Source organism: Hemitrygon akajei, chromosome 7 (genome assembly GCF_048418815.1).
Source record: "Hemitrygon akajei chromosome 7, sHemAka1.3, whole genome shotgun sequence".
NCBI classification, from domain to species: Eukaryota; Metazoa; Chordata; class Chondrichthyes; order Myliobatiformes; family Dasyatidae; genus Hemitrygon; species Hemitrygon akajei.
The window spans coordinates 133,185,399-133,206,034 of record NC_133130.1 but is presented as its reverse complement, the minus strand read 5'-3'; the positions used below and the strand labels follow the sequence as shown (position 1 = coordinate 133,206,034).

The window sequence follows — 20,636 nt, the reverse complement described above, 5'->3', positions numbered from 1 at the left end:
GCATATGAAGGATGTAAGTAGTAGTCAATTCAATAAGATAAAGAGCTCAATAATATAAAAAATACACAACAAATTTGAATACATAAGATAGCTTATATATATAGATTGATTTTATGTCCAAGAAGTGATGCTAGGCTGTACATAATTTATTGATTGAGATACAGTGCAGAATAGGCCCTTCTAGGCCTTCAAGCTGCACCACCCAGTGATCCCCCAGTTTAACTCTGGCCTGACCACAGGACAGTTTACAATGACCAATTAACCTACTAACCCGTATGTCTTTGGACTGTGGGAGGAAACCCACAAGATCACGGGGAGAACGTACAAACTCGCTACGCTTCCGTGGTGGTGACTGAGGGGAAGTAATAAAGTACTGGTGGGTGGAAGTATTGATCGGCCCTATGCTTGGGGAAGGTGACTGTTTAAATAGCTTTTTATAAAGATAAAACTGCGGCAGACTGGTGAGGTAAAGAACGTGATCAAGAAATCTGGTGTCAAAATGGAAAGCTGTTTGAGGATTCCTGTGACTGACCAGAGCTGCCTTTCTACACGCACCAGGTTTCAGACAGATCCTGAATATACAGCTGAAAGATCCCCAATACTGTATCAAAGTTCTTGGATAAGCTGACCCCTTCTTTATCTAACTGTATAGAACTGGGAGACACAGCCTTAAGATTCAGGGGAGTAGATGAGTGGAAGCTGCTTTTTCCAGAGAGTAGTCAATCTGTGTCAGCCTCTGCCCAGGGAAGCAGTCACAGCTACCTCATTAAATACATCTAAGACACAGTTGGATTGATTTTTGCACAGCAGGGGATTAAGGGTTCTGGGGGAAAGGCAGCGAGGTGGAGCTGAGTCCTTGGCCAAATCAGTTGTGATATTATTGACTGGCAGAGCAGGCTCACCAGTCCACATGCCCAACTCCTGCTCCTGGTTCGTACTGGGAGCCCTCTTGAGCTAGTGTTTGCTATGTGCAAGGTCACGGGTCCATGCTCCTCTTCGGAGACTTGAGTCCATGATCCCAGCTCTGAAGTCAGTGCAGTCCGGATGAATATGTGACTGAGGAACTGGTGCAGGGGGCAGAGTTTCAGATTTCTGGATCATTGGGATCACTTCTGGGGAAGGTACGACCTGTATAAAATGGACGGGTTACAGCTGAACCTGGGGGGGAGCCAATATCCTTTGTGGCAGTTGTTGGGGAGGGTTTCAACTAATTTGGCAGGTGAGTGGGAACCAGCGTGATAAGGCCCAGGATGGGACAAGTAGGTGCAGTGTGTAGTGTTGCTATAAGGATGGACTGGCAGATAACAGGGCAAAGTAGCAGTCAGAGGGATAAGTTCAAGTGTAACATGGGGGAAAATCAAAAAGGGTGAAGAATGTAGGACTGAAAATGGTAGATTTGAATGCACACAGTATACGGAATAAGGTAGATGATCTTGTAGCATAGTTAGAGATCGGTATGTATGATGTTGTGGACGTCGTTGGGTCATGGCTGGAAGAAAATCATGGATGGGAGCTTAATATCCAAGGATACACATTGTATTGAAAGGGCAGGCAGGTTGGCAGAGGGGGAGAGATGGCTCTGTTGATAAAATATGAAATCAGATCCTTAGAAAAAGCTGACATAGGATCAGAAGATGCTGGAACCATTATAGGATGTGGGATGTACATTTCAACGGGAGATAAAAAAGGCATGTAACAAGGGCAGTGTTACAATAATCATGGGGGATTTCAATATATAGGTAGATTGAGAAAAACAGATTGGTGCTGGATCCCAAGGGAGGGAATTTGTAGAATGCCTATGAGATGGCTTTTTAGAACAGCTCGTGGTGAGCCCACTAGGGAAATGGCAATTCTAGATTGGGTGTTATGTAATGACCTAGATTTGATTAGGGAAGGGAGGCAGTGATCATAATATAAAAGAATTCAGCCTGCACTTTGAGAGGCAGAAGCTAAATTCATATGTATCAGTATTACAGTGGAGTAAAGGGAATTACAGAGGCATGAGAGTGGAGCTAGAGAAGTTAATTGGAGGAGGACACTAGCAGGGATGATGGCAGAACAGGATTGGCTGGAGGTTCTGGGAGATACTTGGAAGACGCAGGGTAGATACATCCCCAATTATTCTAAAAGCAGAATGACGCATCTGTGGGTGATGAGGGAAGTCAAAGACAGCATAAAAGGTAAAGAGAGTAATATAGAGTAATATTATTAGTAATAAATTAGTAATAAAGTACAAAAGTAATAGAGTAATAAAGTAATAAAGTACAATAGAGCAAAAATTAGTGGGAAGGTAGAGGATTGGAAAGCTTTTAAAAAAACAACAGAAGGCACTAAACAAAACCATAAGTAGAGAAGAGATTAAATCTAAAGGTAAGCTAGCCAAAAATATAAAAAAGGATGTTAGAGCCCATAACTAAGGATGAGGTTTCAGTGTACTTGAAGGCACATGGTGTTAGCCTGTATAGAAGGTTGGCTGATTGGCAAGAGGCAAAGAGTGGGAATAAAGGGAGCCTTTTCTGGTTGGCAGCCAGTGACTAGTGGTGTTCTGCAGGCGTCACTATTGAGACTGCTTTTTTTAATGTTATATGTCAGTGATTTGGATGACTGAATTGATGACTTTGTGGCAAAATTTGTGGATGATAATAAAATAGATGGAGGAACAGATAGTGCTGAGGGAGCAGGGAGTTTGCAGAAGGATTTAGTCAGATTAGGAGAATGGTAAAGAAGTGGACTTACCAAACTTGATGGCTTGCTAATAAAGAACCAATCATCATCTGCTTTAAGTATACTCAATGACTTGTCCTCTACAGCTACCTGTGGCAACGAATTCCACAGATTCACCGTCCTCTGGCTAAAGAAACTTCTCCTCATTTCTGTTCTAAAGGGACATCCTTCTATTCTGAGACTGTGCCGTCTGGTCCTAGACTTTCCCCCTCTATAGGAAACATGCTCCTCATGTCTACTCTATCTAGGCCTTTTAGTATTCGATAGGTCTCAAGGAGATCCCCCCTCATTATTCTAAACTCCAGCAAATACAGGCCCAGAGCCATCAAATACATCTCAAACATTAACCCTTTCATTCCAGGAATCATTCTCCAAAACTACTTCTGGACTCTCTCCAATGCCAGAATATCCTTTCTTAGATAAGGAGCCCAAAACTGCTCACAATACTCCGAGTGAGGCCTCACCAGTGCTTTATAAAGCCTCAACATTACATCCTTGCTTTTATATTCTAATCCTCTTGAAATGAATGCTAACATTACATTTGCCTTCCTCACCACAGACTCAACCTGCAAATTAACCTTCAGGGAATCCTGCACAGGACCCTTTGCACCTCTGATTTCTGAACTTTCTCCCTGTTTAGTAAACAGTCCATGGCTCTACTCCTTCTACCGAAGTGCATGGCCATGCACTTCCCACTATATTCAATCCGCCATTTCTTTACCTATTCTTGGTAAACCATCATGGCACAGCAGTTAGCTCAATGGTATTACAGCTTGGGGGTCAGAGTTCGGAGTTCTCTGTTTGGATTCTGTATGTCCTCACCATGGAATGTGTGGGTTTCCTCCGGGTGCTGCAGTTTCCTCTCACAGTCCAGTTGTTAGTTTAATTGGCCATTGTAAATTGTTGCACAGTTAGGCTGGGGTTAAACTGGGAGTTGCTGGGCGGTGTGGCTCATTGGGCTGGAAGGGCCTGTTCTGCGCTGTATCTCCAAAGAAATAAAAATTTATTTATTTTAATCTTAATCTGTCTGTCCTTCTGCTGTCTCCCACTTCCTTCCACAAATGTTGTCATCTGTTCGAACACCAGGAATTTGAACAATTACTTTATAAGTAATAATTCTATTTAAAAATTGACATATACTATTCCTATCTGTGAGCCTATCTTGACTGCTGGTGAAGGGGATTCCTGTGATTTTTTTCTAGGGGGGACCACACGTCTGGAGACAGCTACATAACAGTGCTGCCGAAGGGGACGGAATGTGTGGTGTTCAGCATCGACGGGTCGTTCGCAGCCAGCGTTTCCATCATGGGTAGCGACCCGAAGGTCAGAGCTGGAGCCGTTGATGTTGTGAGGTAACAAATCACAGTACTGCGTTGAACTGTGTCTGGGCTGGACAATTCCCCACACATTTGTGCATGAGAACAGAGCTTAGATAGTGACATTGCAGCTTCTCAGTGAGAAATATTCTTGGCCCAGGCAAAGCACATCTCTAGAGGAAAAAGCAAGAGGTGCCATGTTCCACTGTTCTCTCCTATCAGATTCCTCCTTCTTCAGCCCTATACCTTTCCCACCTATCACCTCCCAGCTTCTTACTTCATCCATCTTGGTCTCACCTATCACTTCAAAATCAAAATCAGGTTTAATATCACTGGCATATGTCATGAAATTTGTTCTGAGGCAGCAGTACATTGCGATGTTTAATAATAAAAAAACTATAAATTATATTTTAAAATATATGTATATATAGATGGAGAGAGAGATAAATAAGTAGTGCAAAGAGAAAGCAAAAGTATTGTGAAGTAATGTATATGGATTCTTGTAATTTCATGGTGAAGGGGAAGAAGCTGTTCATTAAATTTTTGAGTGTGTGTCATCAGGCTCCTGCACCTCCTGCACTGATGGTAGCAATGAGAACAAGGCGCGACCTGAGTGATGGGGGTCCTTGTGATAGATGCCACCTTTTAAAGATGTCCTCAGCGCAGGGGAGGTTAGTGCCCATGGTGGAACTGACCAGCCTGTACTCTTCCCTCTCCCACCCCAACAATGTTATTCTGCCCTCTACCCCCTTCCTTTCCAGTTCTGATGAAGTGTCTCGGCCCAAAACATCAACTGTTTACTCATTTCCATAGATGCTGCCTGACCTGTTGAGTTCCTCCAGCATTTGTGTGTGTTGCTCTGGACTTCCAGCATCTGCAGAATCGCTTCGTTTTTATGACAATCTATAGTTGCTCGGCCTTTATGATAGAACCTTGTCTTTTCCTTCCTCATCCATTTAGTTACGTTGTGGATTTCAAGAGCTGTCTTCATATCCGCAGTGGAACAGCAAGTGCGGCCTCTGTCTCACTGTACTCAGCACCAGTGTTCAGTGCTCACCTCTGGTGCTGTCTGTGCAGTGTTTGCATGTTCCCTCTGTGTGTTTCTCCTGGGGTCCTGGTGTCCTCCCACGATTTAAAGACATACCGGTTGGTAGGTCAATTGGTCATTGTACATTGTCCTGTGATAGGGCTAGGGTTAAATGGTTGTGTTGCCAGGTGGTGCAGCTTGCTAGCTTATAAAGGCCTATTCCACACTGTTATTTCTAAATAAATAAATCCTTCCCCTCAAAACTCGCCTTCCTTCATCTTAAACCAGGGGTCCCCAACCTGTTTATTTTGCCATGAACCAATACCATCAAGTAATACCATCCATGGACCCCAGGTTGGGAACCCCTGCCCAACGTTGCCTTGTTTTTGATGCCCTAACTTGGGACAAAGTTTCTGAATCTCTACTCTGTCTGATAATCTTACACCCCACCATCAGGTCAGCCTGAGCCTCCCTCACCCCTGGGAAAACAAGCCCAACCAGTCTAATCTTTCTATCCTTCAGAAGATCATTGGCAGGTCAGCTTTTCTGAACAATGCTCCCTAAACTGTGGAATTCAGTACCCTAAACTATAAGGGACACTTTCCAAAGTTCAAAGTACATTTATTATCAAAGTATGTATGCTTCATACAACCTTGAATTTCTTTTATTTTCGTTTATTTTTTTAATTTTATTTTCATGTTTGCACTTTATCCCATTGTAAATCGCAGAACTACATCATCTGTATGATAAGTGCTATATAAATAAGTTATTATTTATATTACAATTGCCTTCTAATTGTAGATTTTACTTATGTAGATCTGAACATTCTCCACCATCTGTGCTGTAACCTGCATTCAGATCATTGAGAGTTCTGGGGAGTTTTCTTTTTATTTAGAGCAGAACTGAAAATGTCAGCTTGTACAGACAGTTTAATAAAGTTTCAGTAACCTGTGTGTATTCATAGTAACTTCCGAGTGTCACGAAAGAAACTTGCAGAGCAAGGCTGTGTAAATACTGAGTGTTGGTTCAATATCAAGATTCAAGATTGTTTAATGCAGGGGTTCCCAACCTTTTTTATGCCATGGACCCCTGCCGTTAACCGAGGGGTCCGTGGATCGCAAGTCGGGAACCCCTTGTTTAATGTCATTTCCAGTACCCAAATGTAAAGGAGAACAAAATAATTGTTACTATGGATCCAATGCAGCATAAAAACCCCCATAATAAATCTAACTACATCATCATCATCATCATCATCACCGTTATGTGCCATGTCGTAGGACGTGGGCAATTGTGGTCTCATCCGTGACCACGGTTGTTCTTGGCAAATCCTTCTACAGAGGTGCTTTGCTGTTGCCTTCTTCTGGGCAGTGTCTTTACAAGACGGGTGACCCCAGCCGTTATCGATACTCTTCAGAGATTGTCTGCCTGGTGTCAGTGGTCACATAAACAGGACCTGTGATACACACCTGCTGCTCAACAGACCATCCACAACCTGCTCCCAAGGCTTCATGTGACCCTGATCGGGGGCTAAGCAGGTGCTACACCTTACCCCAGGGTGACCTGCAGGCTAGCAGAAGGAAGGAGCACCTTACACCTTCTTTGGTAGAGACATAACTCCACCCCAGCACCCATTAAATACATAAGATAAATACATACAGACACATAGATTGCTTGTATGTCTATTGAAGTGACACTAGGCACAGGAGTGTCTATGCATAAGGTGACTGGCAGAAAATGATAACATGGTGGTTGGGGGTGTGGAGGAGTGGGTTAGTGGGTGGAGCTGCTCATCAGACTGGAGATGTTTGTGTCAGGAGCTCCGCCACCGTATTGCAACAAGTAATGCCACAGTTTGTCACAGAACGCAGTCAGCCATGCATCGCTTGCACCAAAGCATCAGTGCAGGAGGGAACAAAGTGAACTCCTCACGTGCCATTACAAACTTCATCCTTGGTCAGATTAGTGAGCCATGACCGTGTTGAGGCCTACAGAACCCCTGCTAATTAGCTCTTATCTCCCGCAGGCACTGGCAGGATCTCGGATACTTCATCGTGTACGTGACAGGGCGACCGGACATGCAGAAGCAGAGGGTGGTGGCCTGGCTGGCTCAGCACAACTTCCCACACGGAATCGTCTCGTTCTGTGATGGACTTGTTCACGATCCTCTCAGGCACAAAGCCAACTTCCTCCGCAGCCTCGTTCAGGATGTAGGCATTTCACATTTTATCTGTGCTCTTACCTCCGAATCAGAATCAAAGTCAGGTTTAATTTCACCAGCATATGTCATGAAATCTCATGTCTTTGTGGTTGCATAAAAATGGAGAAAAAAAACTGAAAAACTGTATGAATATATATATTAAATAGTTAAGTAGGTAGCGCAAAAATAGAAATAAAAAGTAGTAAGGTAATGTTTATGGTTTCAGTGTCCATTCAGAAATTGGATGGCAGAGGGGAAGAAGCTGTTCCTGAATCACTGAGTGTGTGTCTTCAGGCTCCTGTACCTCCTCCCTGATGGTAGCATTGAGAACAAAGCCTGTCATGGGTGATAGGGGTCCTTAATGATGGATGCCATGTTTTTGCGGCGTTGCTCATTGAAGATGGCCTGGGTAGTAAGGAGGCTGGTGCCCATGGTGGAGTTAACTAAGTTTACAAATCTCTGCAGCTTATTTTGATCCTGTGCAGTAGCCCCCCCCCCCCCCCCCACCTCACAATACCAGTCGGTGATGCAGCAGTTAAATTGCACTCCATGGTACATCTGTAGAAATTTGCTGATGTTTCTGGTGGCGTACCAAATCTCCTCAAACTCCTAGTGAAATATAGCTGCTGTCACACCCTCTTTGTAGCTGCAATGATACGTTGGGCCCAAGTCAGACCCACAGGGATATTGACACCCAGGAACTTGAAATTACTCACTCTCTCCACTTCTGATCCCTCCACGAGGACTCAGCAAGTCTGATTGACCATGCCAGTTACAGTATATGCTTCACTGGTCTGTCTTTGGGTAAATGTTTTACCCCTCGCTCGCTAACAGTGCCTGCACTAATGTAGTTCCGCATCTCCTTGCAGGTGTCAGTGAAGGTCCACGCAGCCTATGGATCCACGAAGGATATTTCAGTTTATGCCTCCCTAGGCTTATCACCTTCTCAGATCTACATTGTGGGCCGCCCAGCTAAGAAATATCAGAATCAGTGCCAGGTACGAGCTGCTTACGTCAATACCAATCCCAGAATGGTCTCGGGGCACAAGCCCGGGTGAAGCCTTGTGGTGATTCAGTAACCGTGAACGCAGGGACCACACAGAACTGAGTCCGGCGCTGATCTCCTGGGTTTTCCTGCATGTGGCCTGTGCCCTCTACTCCCTTGCTGTCCAAGCAAGCACCTGTCCAACTGCAGTTACTGTACCCGCCTCCACCACCTCTACCAAAAGCTGGTTCTATTCTTTGTGTAAAAAAAGAATGACCTCCTCAGGCTCCTATTCAGTCTTCCCTCTCTCACCATAAACATGTTCCCTCGAGTTCTTGATTCCCAATCCTGGGGAGAGGGCTGTTTGCATTCACTCTGGCTTGGTTTTAGAAACATAGAAAACCCACAGCACAGCTGTGCCGAACATGTCCTCACCTTAGAAATTACCTAGAGTTACCCATAGCCCTTTAATTTTCTAAGCTCCATGTAACTATCCAGGAGTCTCTTAAAAGACCCTACTGTATCCGCCTCCACCACTGTTGCCGGTAGCCCATTCCACGCATTCACCACTCTGCGTAAAAATACTTTCCCCTGATATCTCCTCTGTACCTCCTTCCAAGCACCTTAAATCTGTGCCCTCTTGTGATAGCCATTTCAGCCCTGGGAAAAAGCCTCTGACTATCCACACGATCAATGCTTCTCATCATCTTATACATCTCTATCAGGTCATCTCTCATCCTCCGTCGCTCCAAGGAGAAAAGGCCGAGTTCACTCAACCTATTCTCATAGGGCAGGCTCCCCAATCCAGGCAACATCCTTGTAAATCTCTTTTGCATCCTTTCTATGGTTTCCACATCCTTCCTGTAGTGAGGCGACCAGAACTGAGTATAGTACTCTAAGTGGGGTCTGACCAGGGTCCTATATAGCTGCAACATTACCTCTCGGTTCTTAAACTCAATCCCACGATTGATGAAGGCCAATGTACTGTCTTCCTTCTTAACCACAGAGTCAACCTGCGCAGCAGCTTTGAGTGTCCTGTGGACTCAGACCTCAGGATCCCTCTGATCCTCCACACTGCCAAGAGTCTTACCATTAATACTATATTCTACCATCATATATGACCTCCCAAAATGAACTACTTCACATTTATCTGGGTTGAACTCCATCTGCCACTTCTCAGCCTAGTTTTGCATCCTATCAATGTCCCGCTGTAACCTCTGACAGCCCTCCACACTATCCACAACACCTCCAACCTTTGTGTCATCAGCAAATTTACTAACCCATCCCTCCACTTCCTCATCCAGGTCATTTATAAAGATCACTAAGAGTAGGGGTCCCAGAACAGATCCCTGAGGCACACCACTGATCACCGGCCTCCATGCAGAATATGACCCGTCTCCAACCACTCTTTGCATCTGTGGGCAAGCTGGTTCTGGATCCACAAAGCAATGTCCCCTTGGATCCCATGCCTCCTTACATTCTCAATAAAGCCTTGCATGATGTACCTTATCAAATGTCTTGCTGAAATCCATACACACTACATCTACTGCTCTATATTCATCAATGTGCCTAGTTATATCCTCAAAAAATTCAGTCAGGCACATAAGGTATGACCTGCCTTTGACAAAGCCATGCTGACTATTCCTAATCATATTATGCCTCTCCAAATGTTTATAAATCCTACCTCTCAGGATCTTCTCCATCTACTGAAGTAGGACTCACTGGTCTATAATTTCCTGGGCTGTCTCTACTCCCTTTCTTGAATAAGGGAACGACATCGGCAACTCTCCGATTCTCCAGAACCTCTCCCAACCCCACTGATGATGGAAAGATCATCGCCAGAGGCTCAGCAATCTCCTTCCTCTCTTCCCACAGTAGCCTAGGGTATATCTCATCCGGTCCCGGTGACTTATCCAACTCGATGCTTTCCAAAAGCTCCAGCACATCCTCTTTCTTAATACCTACATGCTCAAGCTTTTCAGTCTGCTGTAAGTCATCCCTACAATTGCCAAGATCCTTTTCCGTAGTGAATACCTCTGCTATCTCCTCCCGTTCCATACACACTTTTCCACACCTCTGTGAATCACACCTCAGTTCCTCAAATCCTGGCGGCATCCTTGTAAATTGTCCTGCACACTTTCGAGTTTAACAATGGTTGCTGTCATTTTGTGGGTGTTTCAGATAGGTTCTCAGCCTTCCATTCTGGGAAACTGTCTCGGTCTCCACAGGAGGTCATGTCAAAGGCTGCAGTGTTTCTTTGAACTGAATATGCTGAAAGTCTAAAATAAAGACAAGACCATTAGTCGTAGGAGCAGAATAAGGCCATTCAGCCTATCAAGTCTGTTCTTCTGTTCTATCATGGCTGATTATTATCCTCCCCGTAACCTTTACAGTTAATTATGAGGGGGGGTGGTATATAGAGTTGACATGGATAGGCTTTTTCCATTGAGAGTAAGGGAGATTCAAACAAGAGGACATGAGTTGAGAGTTAAGGGGCAAAAGTTTAGGGGTAACATGAGGGGGAACTTCTTTACTCAGGGAGTGGTAGCTGTGTGGAACGAGCTTCAAGTAGAAGTGTAGAGGCAGGTTCGATATTGTCATTTTTAAAAAAATTGGATAGGTATATGGACAGGAGGGAATGGAGGGATATGAGCTGAGTGCAGGTCGTTGGGACTAGGTGAGAGTAAGCGTTTGGCACGGACTAGAAGGACTGAGATGGTCTGTTTCCGTGCTGTAACTGTTAAATGGTTATAGTTAATCAAAATCTGTCAACATCTGCTTTAAATATTCTCAATGACTTGACATCCACAGCTGTCTGAGGCAATGAATTTCACAGACTCAGGCTTAACAAATTCCTCCTCATCTCTGTTGTAAATTGACATCCCTCCATTCTGAAGATGTGCCCTCTGGTCCTAGACTCCCCCATTATAGGAAATATCCTCTCCATGTCCATTCTATCAAGCACTTTCAATATTTGATCGGTTTCAGTGAGAGCCCCCAGTTATTCTTCCAAACTCCAGCGAGTACAGGCCCAGAGCCATCAAACATTCCTCATACATTAACCCTTTAATTCCCAGAATCATTCTTGTGAACCTTCTCTGGAACTTCTCCAATGCCATCATATCTTTTCTTAGATGAGGGCCTAAGACTCACTATACTCCAAGTGCAGTCTGCCCACTGCCTTGTAAAGTCTCAGCATTGCTTCCTTACTCTTACATTCTGGTCCTCTCAAAACGAATGCTAACTTCGCAATTGCCTTCCTTACCACAGACTCAACTTGCAAGTAAACCTTTGAGGAATCCTGCACAAGGACTCCTAAGTCCCTTTGCACCTGAGGTTTTTAAATTGTCTCTCCACTTAGAAAATAATTTACTCCTTTATTCCTTCTACCAAAGTTCATGACCATACACTTCCTGGCACTATATTCCATCTGCCACTCTTTTGCCCACTCTCCCAATCCTTGCAGACTTCCTGCTCCTCACCATGACCTACCTCTCAACTTATCTTCATATTGTCCACAAGCTTGGCCACAAAGCCATCAATTCTGTCAAGCAAATGATTCACGTGCAACGTACAAAGAGGCAGTGCCAACACCAACTCCTGTGGAACACCACTAGTCCTTGGCAGCCAATCGGAAAAGACTCCCTTTTTTTCCATTCTCTATCTCCTGCCAATCAACCAAGACTCTATCCATGCTAGTATCTTTCCCGTAATACCATGGGCTCCTGTCTTGCTAAGCAGCCTCATGCGCAGCACCTTGCCTTCTGAAAAAACTAAATACACAACATTAACCATTCTTCTTTGTCAATCCTTCTTGTTATTTCCTCAAAGAATTCCAACAGATTCATCAGGAAAGATTTCCCCTTAAAGAAACCATGCTGACTTTGGCCTATTTTATCATGTGCCTCCAAGTACACTGAGACCTCATCCTTATCAATCAACTCCAACGTCTTCCCAACCACTGAGGTCAGACTAATTGGCCTGTAATTTCCTCTCTCCCTTCTTGAAGAGTGGAATAACATTTGCAATTTTCCATTCCTCTGGAAACATGCCAGAATGAACTGATTGTTGAAAGATCATTACCAATGCCTCCACAATCTCTTCAGCACCACTTTCAGAACCCTGGGGTGGTGACCTTCTGGTCCAGGTGGCTTATTTACCTTGAGACCTTTCAGTTTCTTAAGAACCTTCTCCCTAGTAACAGTATATGCTGGAAGTTCTCAGCAGGGCAGGTGGCATCGGAGGGGAATTCAGAATTCACAGAATTCATTTTTCTTTGACCTGAATGTTGTCTTTGTTTCTCTCCTCACAAGTGCAGACTGTCATCTCAGTATTTCCAGCACCTGATTTGATTTGAATACTATTTAATACTACTTGTGGTATCTTTCATTGTTCCCCCAATTCTCCCGGACCAGAGGTGTGGTGACCAAAGACGGGAATGAATGGGTACATGTATGAGGAGTGTTTGAAGACTCTGGGCCTGCACTTGAAGAGTGAGGGAGATCTCATTGAAACCTATTGAATGTTGAAAGGCCTAGGCAGAGTGGATGTGGACAGGATTTTTTCTATGGTTGGGAGTCAAGGACCAGAGGGCACAGCCTCAGGATGGTGGGACATTCCTTTAGATCAGAGATTAAGAGAACTATTTTTAGTCAGAGAGTGGTGAATCTGTGGAATTCCTTGCCACAACAGTTGTGGACGCCAAGTAATTGGTTTTATTTAAAGCAGAGGTTGATAGATTCTTCATCAGTAAAGGTGTCAAAGATTATGGGGTGAAGGCAGGAGATTGGGGTTGAGAGGGAAATGGATCAGCCACGGTGAAATGGCGGAGTAGACTCGATGGGCTGAATGGCCTCATTTTGTCCCTGTGTCTCATGGCCCTATGTACCTCCAGCTTTAGGAGACTCTCAGGACATAGAAAGTGCTCTGAGCAAGTGGGAGAAAGGGAAAGAGGTGACAGATTGAATTTAGTGTAGGGAAGTGTATTATCATGGATTTTGGTAGAAGGAATAAAGTGTGGACTATGTTCTAAACAGGAAGAAAGTTCAAAAATTAGAGGTGAAAAGGCACTTGGAGTCTCATTGAGGATTCCCTGTACATTAATTTGCAGGTTGAGTCGGTGCTGAGGAAGACAAATATACATTGATTTCAAGAGGACTAGAATGTAAGAGCAAGGATGTGATGCTGAGGCTTTACAGGGCATTGGTCAGACTGCACTTGGAGTAGTGTGAGCAGTTTCAGACCCCTTATCTATGAAAAGATGTTCTGACATTGGTGACTGTCTGGAGGAGGATTGCGAGAATGATCCCAGGAATAAAAGGGTTAATATATGAAGAGTGTTTGATGGCTCTGGGCCTGTACTCGTCATTCGGCCTGTATGAGCTTAATGATCTAATTCTGCACTTCAGTCTTATGGTGAAATGCAAATTTCGTTTGTGAAGTTATTCACTTTGTTTGGAAGTGTGATTTCTGGGCCCTGGCACTGAATTAGTTTAAGACTTGGTCAAGTATGTGTCGTTGATAATTTTATGCTGTTCTAGTTTCTGACAGATGGATATGCGGCACATTTAGCCCAGCTGGAATATAACCAGCGATCCCGTCCTGCCAAAAGCAATTCCCGAATGGTGCTGCGGAAAGGTAGTTTTGGTTTGGCTGCACAGCCGGACTTCCTGCGGAAAAGGAATCAGTTACTGCGTACGATCTCCGGCCAGCAGACGACGTCCACCTCCTCGAAGCCAGAGCGGACACAGAGCCAGTCTGAAGGTGAGCGCGACCGAGACAAGGAGCGTGGTCACAGGAGCATGAGCATCACGGCAGGCTGCTGGGGCCGCACAGGCACCTCCAAACTGGAATCTGGGGTTTAATGAAGACACGGGGTGGCGAGGGGGCAAGAGTTGGCATCGGCTACAGAGCTGGGGGGGGGAGTGTCGGGTCAAAGCCGCAAAGGAGGAACGTGCTGGGGTTGTAACGTGCAGGTGAATGGTACCATGGTGCTAACAACGTGATACAGAAGACATGAACTCGTATTGTTTGTGAACTTTGAGCCTTAACAATTCAGTGTTGCATTTGTAGGACACTAGCTCAAGTTACCCTTTGTTATAGAGACGTAGTCCGAACTTTTAGAACCTGCAATCTTTTCTATTGGGATTTTGTCAAATTTAAATATAGAGACCCAGTCCTCCCGTCACTGTCACTGGTGTTGTTAAAGGTACACATACTTCTCAAAAATGTCTGGAAATCCAGCAGGAAACCCACACAGACAAAAACTGTTAATTTTCAACACACATAAAATGCTGAAAGATCTCAGCAGGCAGCGTCTATGGAAAAGGGTCAACAATCGATGTTCCGGGCCGAGACCCTTTGTCAAGTCTGGAAAGAGAGAAATCAGAGTAAGGAGGGGAGGAACAACACTTTATATTCCATCTGGGTGGCCTCCAACCTGATGGCATGAACATTCTGGTAATTGCCCCCCTCCTCCTCCACCAATTCCCCATTCCTGTTTCCATCTCTCATCTTACCACCTCCCTCTGGTGCTCCTCCCCCTTTCCTTTCTCCCATGACCTTTTGTCCTCTCCTATCAGATTCCCCCTTCTCCAGCCTTTTATCTCAACTTCCCAGCTCTTCAGCCCTCCTCCTCTCCTGGTTTCACCTTGTATTTCTTCCTCCTCTTCCCCACCTCTCCCCTTCCTCTCCAGTGCTGATGAAGGGTCTTGGCCAGGAACGTCGACTGTTTATTCATTTCCATAGATACCGCCTGACCTGCTGACTTCCTCCAGCACGTTGTGTTTTTGTTCCAGCAGCTGCAGATTTCCTCATGTTTGCATTAATTTTCGTTTAGTTTGGTTCTTGTAGCTTAACGCTGAGAATGCTTCTTTCACAAAGTAATCCTCTCCATAAACACAATTAAGTATCTGAAATCAGCCCAGTACAAAGATAAAGGTTAAAAGAACTAGGTTCCTCGACTCCCTAGTAATTAGAATAATGCCAACGGAATGGACTACTTTTGCTGACTAAAAGGGTAAAGAGAAACTTGAGGTTGTATGCAATGCAATAAATAAAATTAAAAGCTGATTATTTCAGAGATGGACCATTTCAGTAAATCATGTCCTGCAAAGCAAGATGGAGGAAAAGTGCACTGAAAGAAAAGGCATTGGGCTTAAAGTTAAACTGGTTGGTTCAGGGCTTAAGAAAGACTTAGACCCAAGTAATTTCCTACTGAACGGAGATGCTAAACTGCCAACACTTTAAGTAGCTTTCTTTTACAGACAGTGCGGTTGCCTTCATAAAATAAGACTTTTGTACCACAGAAGAACCGTATTTAATTCCTTCCCCTGAGAGCGGTCAGCGGACTAGTTTTATTGTAGGGCTGACGGGAGGAAGCTATTCAGATATTTGCCTAGCTAAAACTGGTGCTTCATTTTGTACAGAGCCAAGCGAATCCCACTGCAGGCAATGAAGACAGTTTCTCATCAAAATGTAAAGGTGGCTTGTCATACCAAGTGCTTCCATTGGTACAAGGGGGTCTGATTGTTTAGGGTTGTTGATTCGTCCAGTCATTGCGATTCAGTTCACAGATTCCCCATTTGTATTATAGGGTTTGGGAAAGATCATTCAAACAAAATTGCGTAATTCACAGTCATGCAATTTGAAGAAAGGAATTGAGATGAATATTCCTTGACCATGTTTCTCAGTGCTGGGTGTAAAATGACAGTGGATGCATCTATTATAACAATGTTCATTCTGTTTTAAAGTGTCATTGGTATCCTTGCACCCTCTCCCTCCCCGGACACACCAGGCCTGCCTGATTCCAAGTCTCTGCTCGTTTGAAAGTGCTGTCAGCAATTAGGTGAAAACTGTGCCGTTATGTTTTGTCACTGCAAATAATAAAACTGATCAGAAATAATTGGGAAGATGTGTAGCTCGGGTGGTCCATGGTTGAGTTGCGTTGTTTTCCCGTCGTGGCAATATACTGGCGAATATTTCGTCACTGTGTGAGGAGACATCATCAATGTGGTGTGCCCTCCAAATGCTTGGCCTTTTCAGTCATTCTCCCCGTGCCTGTTTGGGTTCTCTCCACGAGCTCCAGTTTGCTCCTACAGGCCGAAGACCTAGCACAGTAGGTTAATTGGTTCGGACTAGGATTACTGGGCAGCACAGCTCGAAGACCCTCCTCCATGTGGTGTCAATAAATAAATAATGTATAGGCTCGAGGTCCACGTGTTTATAGAATTGTTTGCGGCAAACCACACTTCTGTGAATGTTCTTGCATCCCAAGTGTTCAGCCCTTCAAGTTGAATCCTAATCTGAACCAATTAACCTACCATGGTGAGAGCAAACCGGAGTACCCAGGAGGAAACCCAGACGACCGAGGGAAGAACGTTCATCCCCTTTACAGGCAGCGGCAGGAATTGAACCCGAGTGGGTTGTGCGTACCACTATGCTACCGTGCTGCCCCAACACAGGCAAAGTTATGAGCCGATGTGGGCAAAATTCCAGACCACAACACACAAAATTTGCCACACAGCTGATCAGGGACCATATTTCCTCTCCACATCACGAGAGTTTCTGAAATGACGTCCAACCAGCTGATTGAGAAGTATATAAAGACCAAGCATTCAGAGGACACACCAGAACCTGGTGATGTCTCCTCACACGGTGACAAAACATTCGCAATTAAATTGCCAAACTCAGAGGAAAATTCAACCCAACCATAAAACTAACTGAAAGATAAACATGGAGCTAGGAGATAACCTGTGAGCGCCTCACTAAAGTGGGAAAAAAACGAAGTAGGCACATTTATCCCGGTCTCCTTGTGATTACTTTAGTTTTGTGTTTTGGAGTTACAAATAAACGTAATGTCCCCAACTAATTATACTGAAACCCTGAATGGTTTTCATTGGCTGTAACAGCACGTGAACCCTTTTAGCTAAAATGGAATAATCTCACTTTAATTACAGTTCGTCCAAAATACTAGTGACGCTGGAAATCTGAGACAAAAACAGGAAAAGTCGGAGACGGTTATTTGGGCCAGGTAGTGATTGACGAGAGAGAGAGATGTCGAATTCGTATTTCAGGCAATTAAAACTTCTTGTTGAGGAATTTCTCTCGCCATGGAAACCGTATGACCTGAGGAGTATTTGACACCTTCTGGTTTAATTTCAAAATAGCGTTTATTGTGTTCCCTTTCACTGAAAGAGGTCTGTTTGTTCACAAGGTAGTTCAATCAGAATGACTGCATTAAGAAAAAAGATTTAAGATCCAAAAATCTAACATTGAATTTGGTAAGAAAAGTCAATAATGCATCTGCTCTGCGGAAGGAGGTTGGAAATATTCTGTAATAAATATTGTTTGTAGATAGTGTAAAGCTAATAATAATTGTAAATGCAGATCTAAATAAGGGGAGAGATATTTATTTGTGTAGATAAACTGCAGATGGCAAAACCTTCAGATTTATTAATATTTAAAATATAAAGTTTTGCTTTGACTGGTTTAGATTATTGTACGGACCAAGAATAATGTAACTGTTCACTGCACACGTGCAATATACCACTCTTCATTGTCAGTAATCATGGCATCGACAATCAAGGTCGTGGTGTGCTGGAATCGATGTGACTTTTTGGTGAGCTCAGCCATGAAGTTTTTGCCCCTACCCGTCAGCCACCTTCCTGTAGCCATATTCACCTTACTGTGCAGAAAAATCCAAGGTAGAGTGGTGTTAACTTCCCCTCCTCCTGCCACTTACACTACTTAGGAAAGTGATTCCCACCCTTGCCAGATGTGGTGTGTGTCCTGGTGTCACCTGAACACAGACAAGCGCGAGCAGTTTCACTGGGATACAGGCACTCTCACTGGATCAACATGGTCAGAGATCCAGGATAGTCAGTACTGTTAGCATACTCAACAAACAGGCAACACCTGCTAGTTCTCAGCCAAACAAATATAGTGAACATTTTTAATACAATTCACTGAATTAATTCCAAGTCATTGAAGTTTAACCCCTTGTTATGTTTACAGACGACAGAAGGTAACTTGGCATTTGCTGGAGTTAACCATTCTGCCTACACCTTGGCTTGATCCAATGACTCTTGGTAACGATACAGAACGTTGCCAATATTCGCTCTGTATGACTATTAAAACCAGCAGCTGTTCCACCTGTGAGCTCAATAGTGAAGATGTCTGTCCCCAGGCAGGATTAGGGTTCCTCCTGACAACTCACCAAAGGGTCTCGCGTAAATCCAGCCACTCCCATCACACTGGAACACAGGGTTGTCTTGCTCGTTTATGGTCAGACAGCTTCTGCATTGAAGTATTCTCCATTCTTCCCTGTGCCAACAGCACAGGAATATTGATAACTTTGACAATAATTTTTTTATTCAGAAGTGTTTGTTATATTTTATTTATAGAAATATTACATATTGAATTGTTAAATATTGCAAATGGCAAACGTGTACAATTTGCTAGACTTGTTAATCAAGGCACACCTCAAATGAATTAAATACTGTATTAGATTTAACATACTGCCCCCCAGTTCTCTAATCCTTAGAGTTTTAGTTCACTCTGTGTGTAGAGATGTTCTGAGAGCTGTTCAGGTGTGTGTAACACTGCCACTGCGCGTTGTACAAACCGCGACTACTGCTTGTTAGTGTACCATCGTTATTATTGCCAAGCTGTGCATTGTGCATACTTGTACGTTAAATGGATTAAACAAAAATGGGACAGAATTACTTTCCGTTGTCGTTTATTCATACTTCAGATCCTGGTACAAATTAAAATCATTATCACATTCTCTGTAATGGTCAGCCATGCTTTGAACACTGAGGTTAACTAATGATGGGGTTCCAAACATCGCCTTCCTCCAGTGCCAGTCCCAATATTTTTTATTTTATTTTGATATACAGCGCGGAACAAGCCAGGCCGCCCAGTCATGGGAAACTTCTTCACTCAGAGGGTGGTGAGAGTGTGGAACGAGCTGCCAGCACGAGCTCGATTTGGATAGGTACCTGGATAGCAGGCGTTTGGAGGGCAGTGGTCTGGGTGCAGGGACCAGGTAGTTTAAATGGTTTGGCACTGACTAGATGGGCAGAAGGGCCTGTTTCTGTGCTGGACTTGTCTATGACAATTTACAATGACCAGTTCACTTACTAACCAGTATGTCTTTGGACTGTGGGAGGTGCATACTGAGGAAATTCACGCACCCACAGGAAGGACATAGAAACTGTCTTTGAGGATGATGGAATTGAACTCTGAACTCCTGAGCTAAGAGCATCACGCTAACCGCTACGTTACCGTGGCAGTTTATAACAATAATTCTTTTTAAAAAGGCAGATACTGGAAACCTGAAGTTAACAGAAAATGCTGGGAATATCTGACAGGACAGGCAGTACCTGTGGGGAGAGAAACTTAAAGCTAAAGAGCTTTTATCAGAGTGACAGACGGACCATGGGAATATCTGTAATGGTTGTGAGTGGTGAAACTGCTCTGTGTGTGACCATCCGTTCATCCATTCCTGTCCTCCGTCCCACCCACCACTCTCTCCCGCCCCAGAGACGGTGCAGATGAAGGATTTTCAGCCTGAGCCTTGGATGCTGACCAGCCCATTCTGAGCATCCTCAGTCAGTCTGATCGTTTGGGCCTCATTGACTGCTCCATTCAGCATCTTAGGATGAGTTCTCCTCAGAACGGCTGGAGCCACAGCCTTCTGCTCTCTGAGACGGGCTTTTTTCACCACGCCCCACTCAAAAGGACAAGTAGTTCCACAGGGGAACAATGGCTCCTGATGTTCCACACATCAATCTCATTCTGTGCCATGAGTTTTTTCCACTTGCCCTAACTGGTTTTAGGTGGGAGGTAGGTACTGACCAGAAACTGGAGGCATTGGGCATTTCACATAAAACCCAATGAGCAGGGAATCTTTCACATGATGGCACCACTGATCTAGCCTCTCTTGTGACTGGATGTGAATTGGGTCTGACGTGATCTCATCAACTATCTCCATGCGGAAGAGTGTGACCAACTCAATCTCTCATCTCAGAATAGAGGGACATCCCTTAAGAACAAAGATGAGGAGGAATTTTTTTAGCCAGTGGGTGGTGAAACTGTGGATTTCATTGCCACAGTTGGCTATGGAAGCCAAGTTATTGAATACATTTAAAAGCAAAGTTGATAGGTTCTTGATTAGTCAGGGTGTCAGCGGTTACGGGGAGAAGGCAGGAGAATGGGGTTGAGAGGGTTAATAAATCAGCCATGATGGAATGGTGGAGCAGGCTTGATGGGCCGAATACTGCTCCTCCATCTTTTGATCTCTTCCCTCACCTGCAGTAAGCAGGATAGCCCTGCTAGGTATTTAAATATAATTGTCCCATGTTATCAGGGTGTCTGAACTGGACT

At 44.2% G+C, this 20,636-nt stretch overlaps 1 protein-coding gene across 9 annotated transcripts in view; it reads left to right on the top strand.

Moving 5' to 3' along the window:
- Positions 1-18,973, top strand: part of pitpnm2 (phosphatidylinositol transfer protein, membrane-associated 2) — a 316,594-nt gene extending 297,621 nt beyond the window's left edge. For 8 of the 9 annotated variants that reach the window (XM_073051985.1, XM_073051991.1, XM_073051992.1 and 5 more), the window contains 4 exons: positions 3,927-4,076; positions 7,091-7,274; positions 8,134-8,262; positions 13,790-18,973. In XM_073051985.1, the coding sequence (XP_072908086.1) occupies positions 3,927-4,076; positions 7,091-7,274; positions 8,134-8,262; positions 13,790-14,113 (787 nt within the window). In that variant the 3' untranslated portion in view covers positions 14,114-18,973. The remainder of the gene's footprint in view (positions 1-3,926; positions 4,077-7,090; positions 7,275-8,133; positions 8,263-13,789) is intronic. The other variant, XM_073051990.1, reaches the window with a different exon arrangement.
- The last annotated feature ends 1,663 nt before the right edge of the window (positions 18,974-20,636 follow it).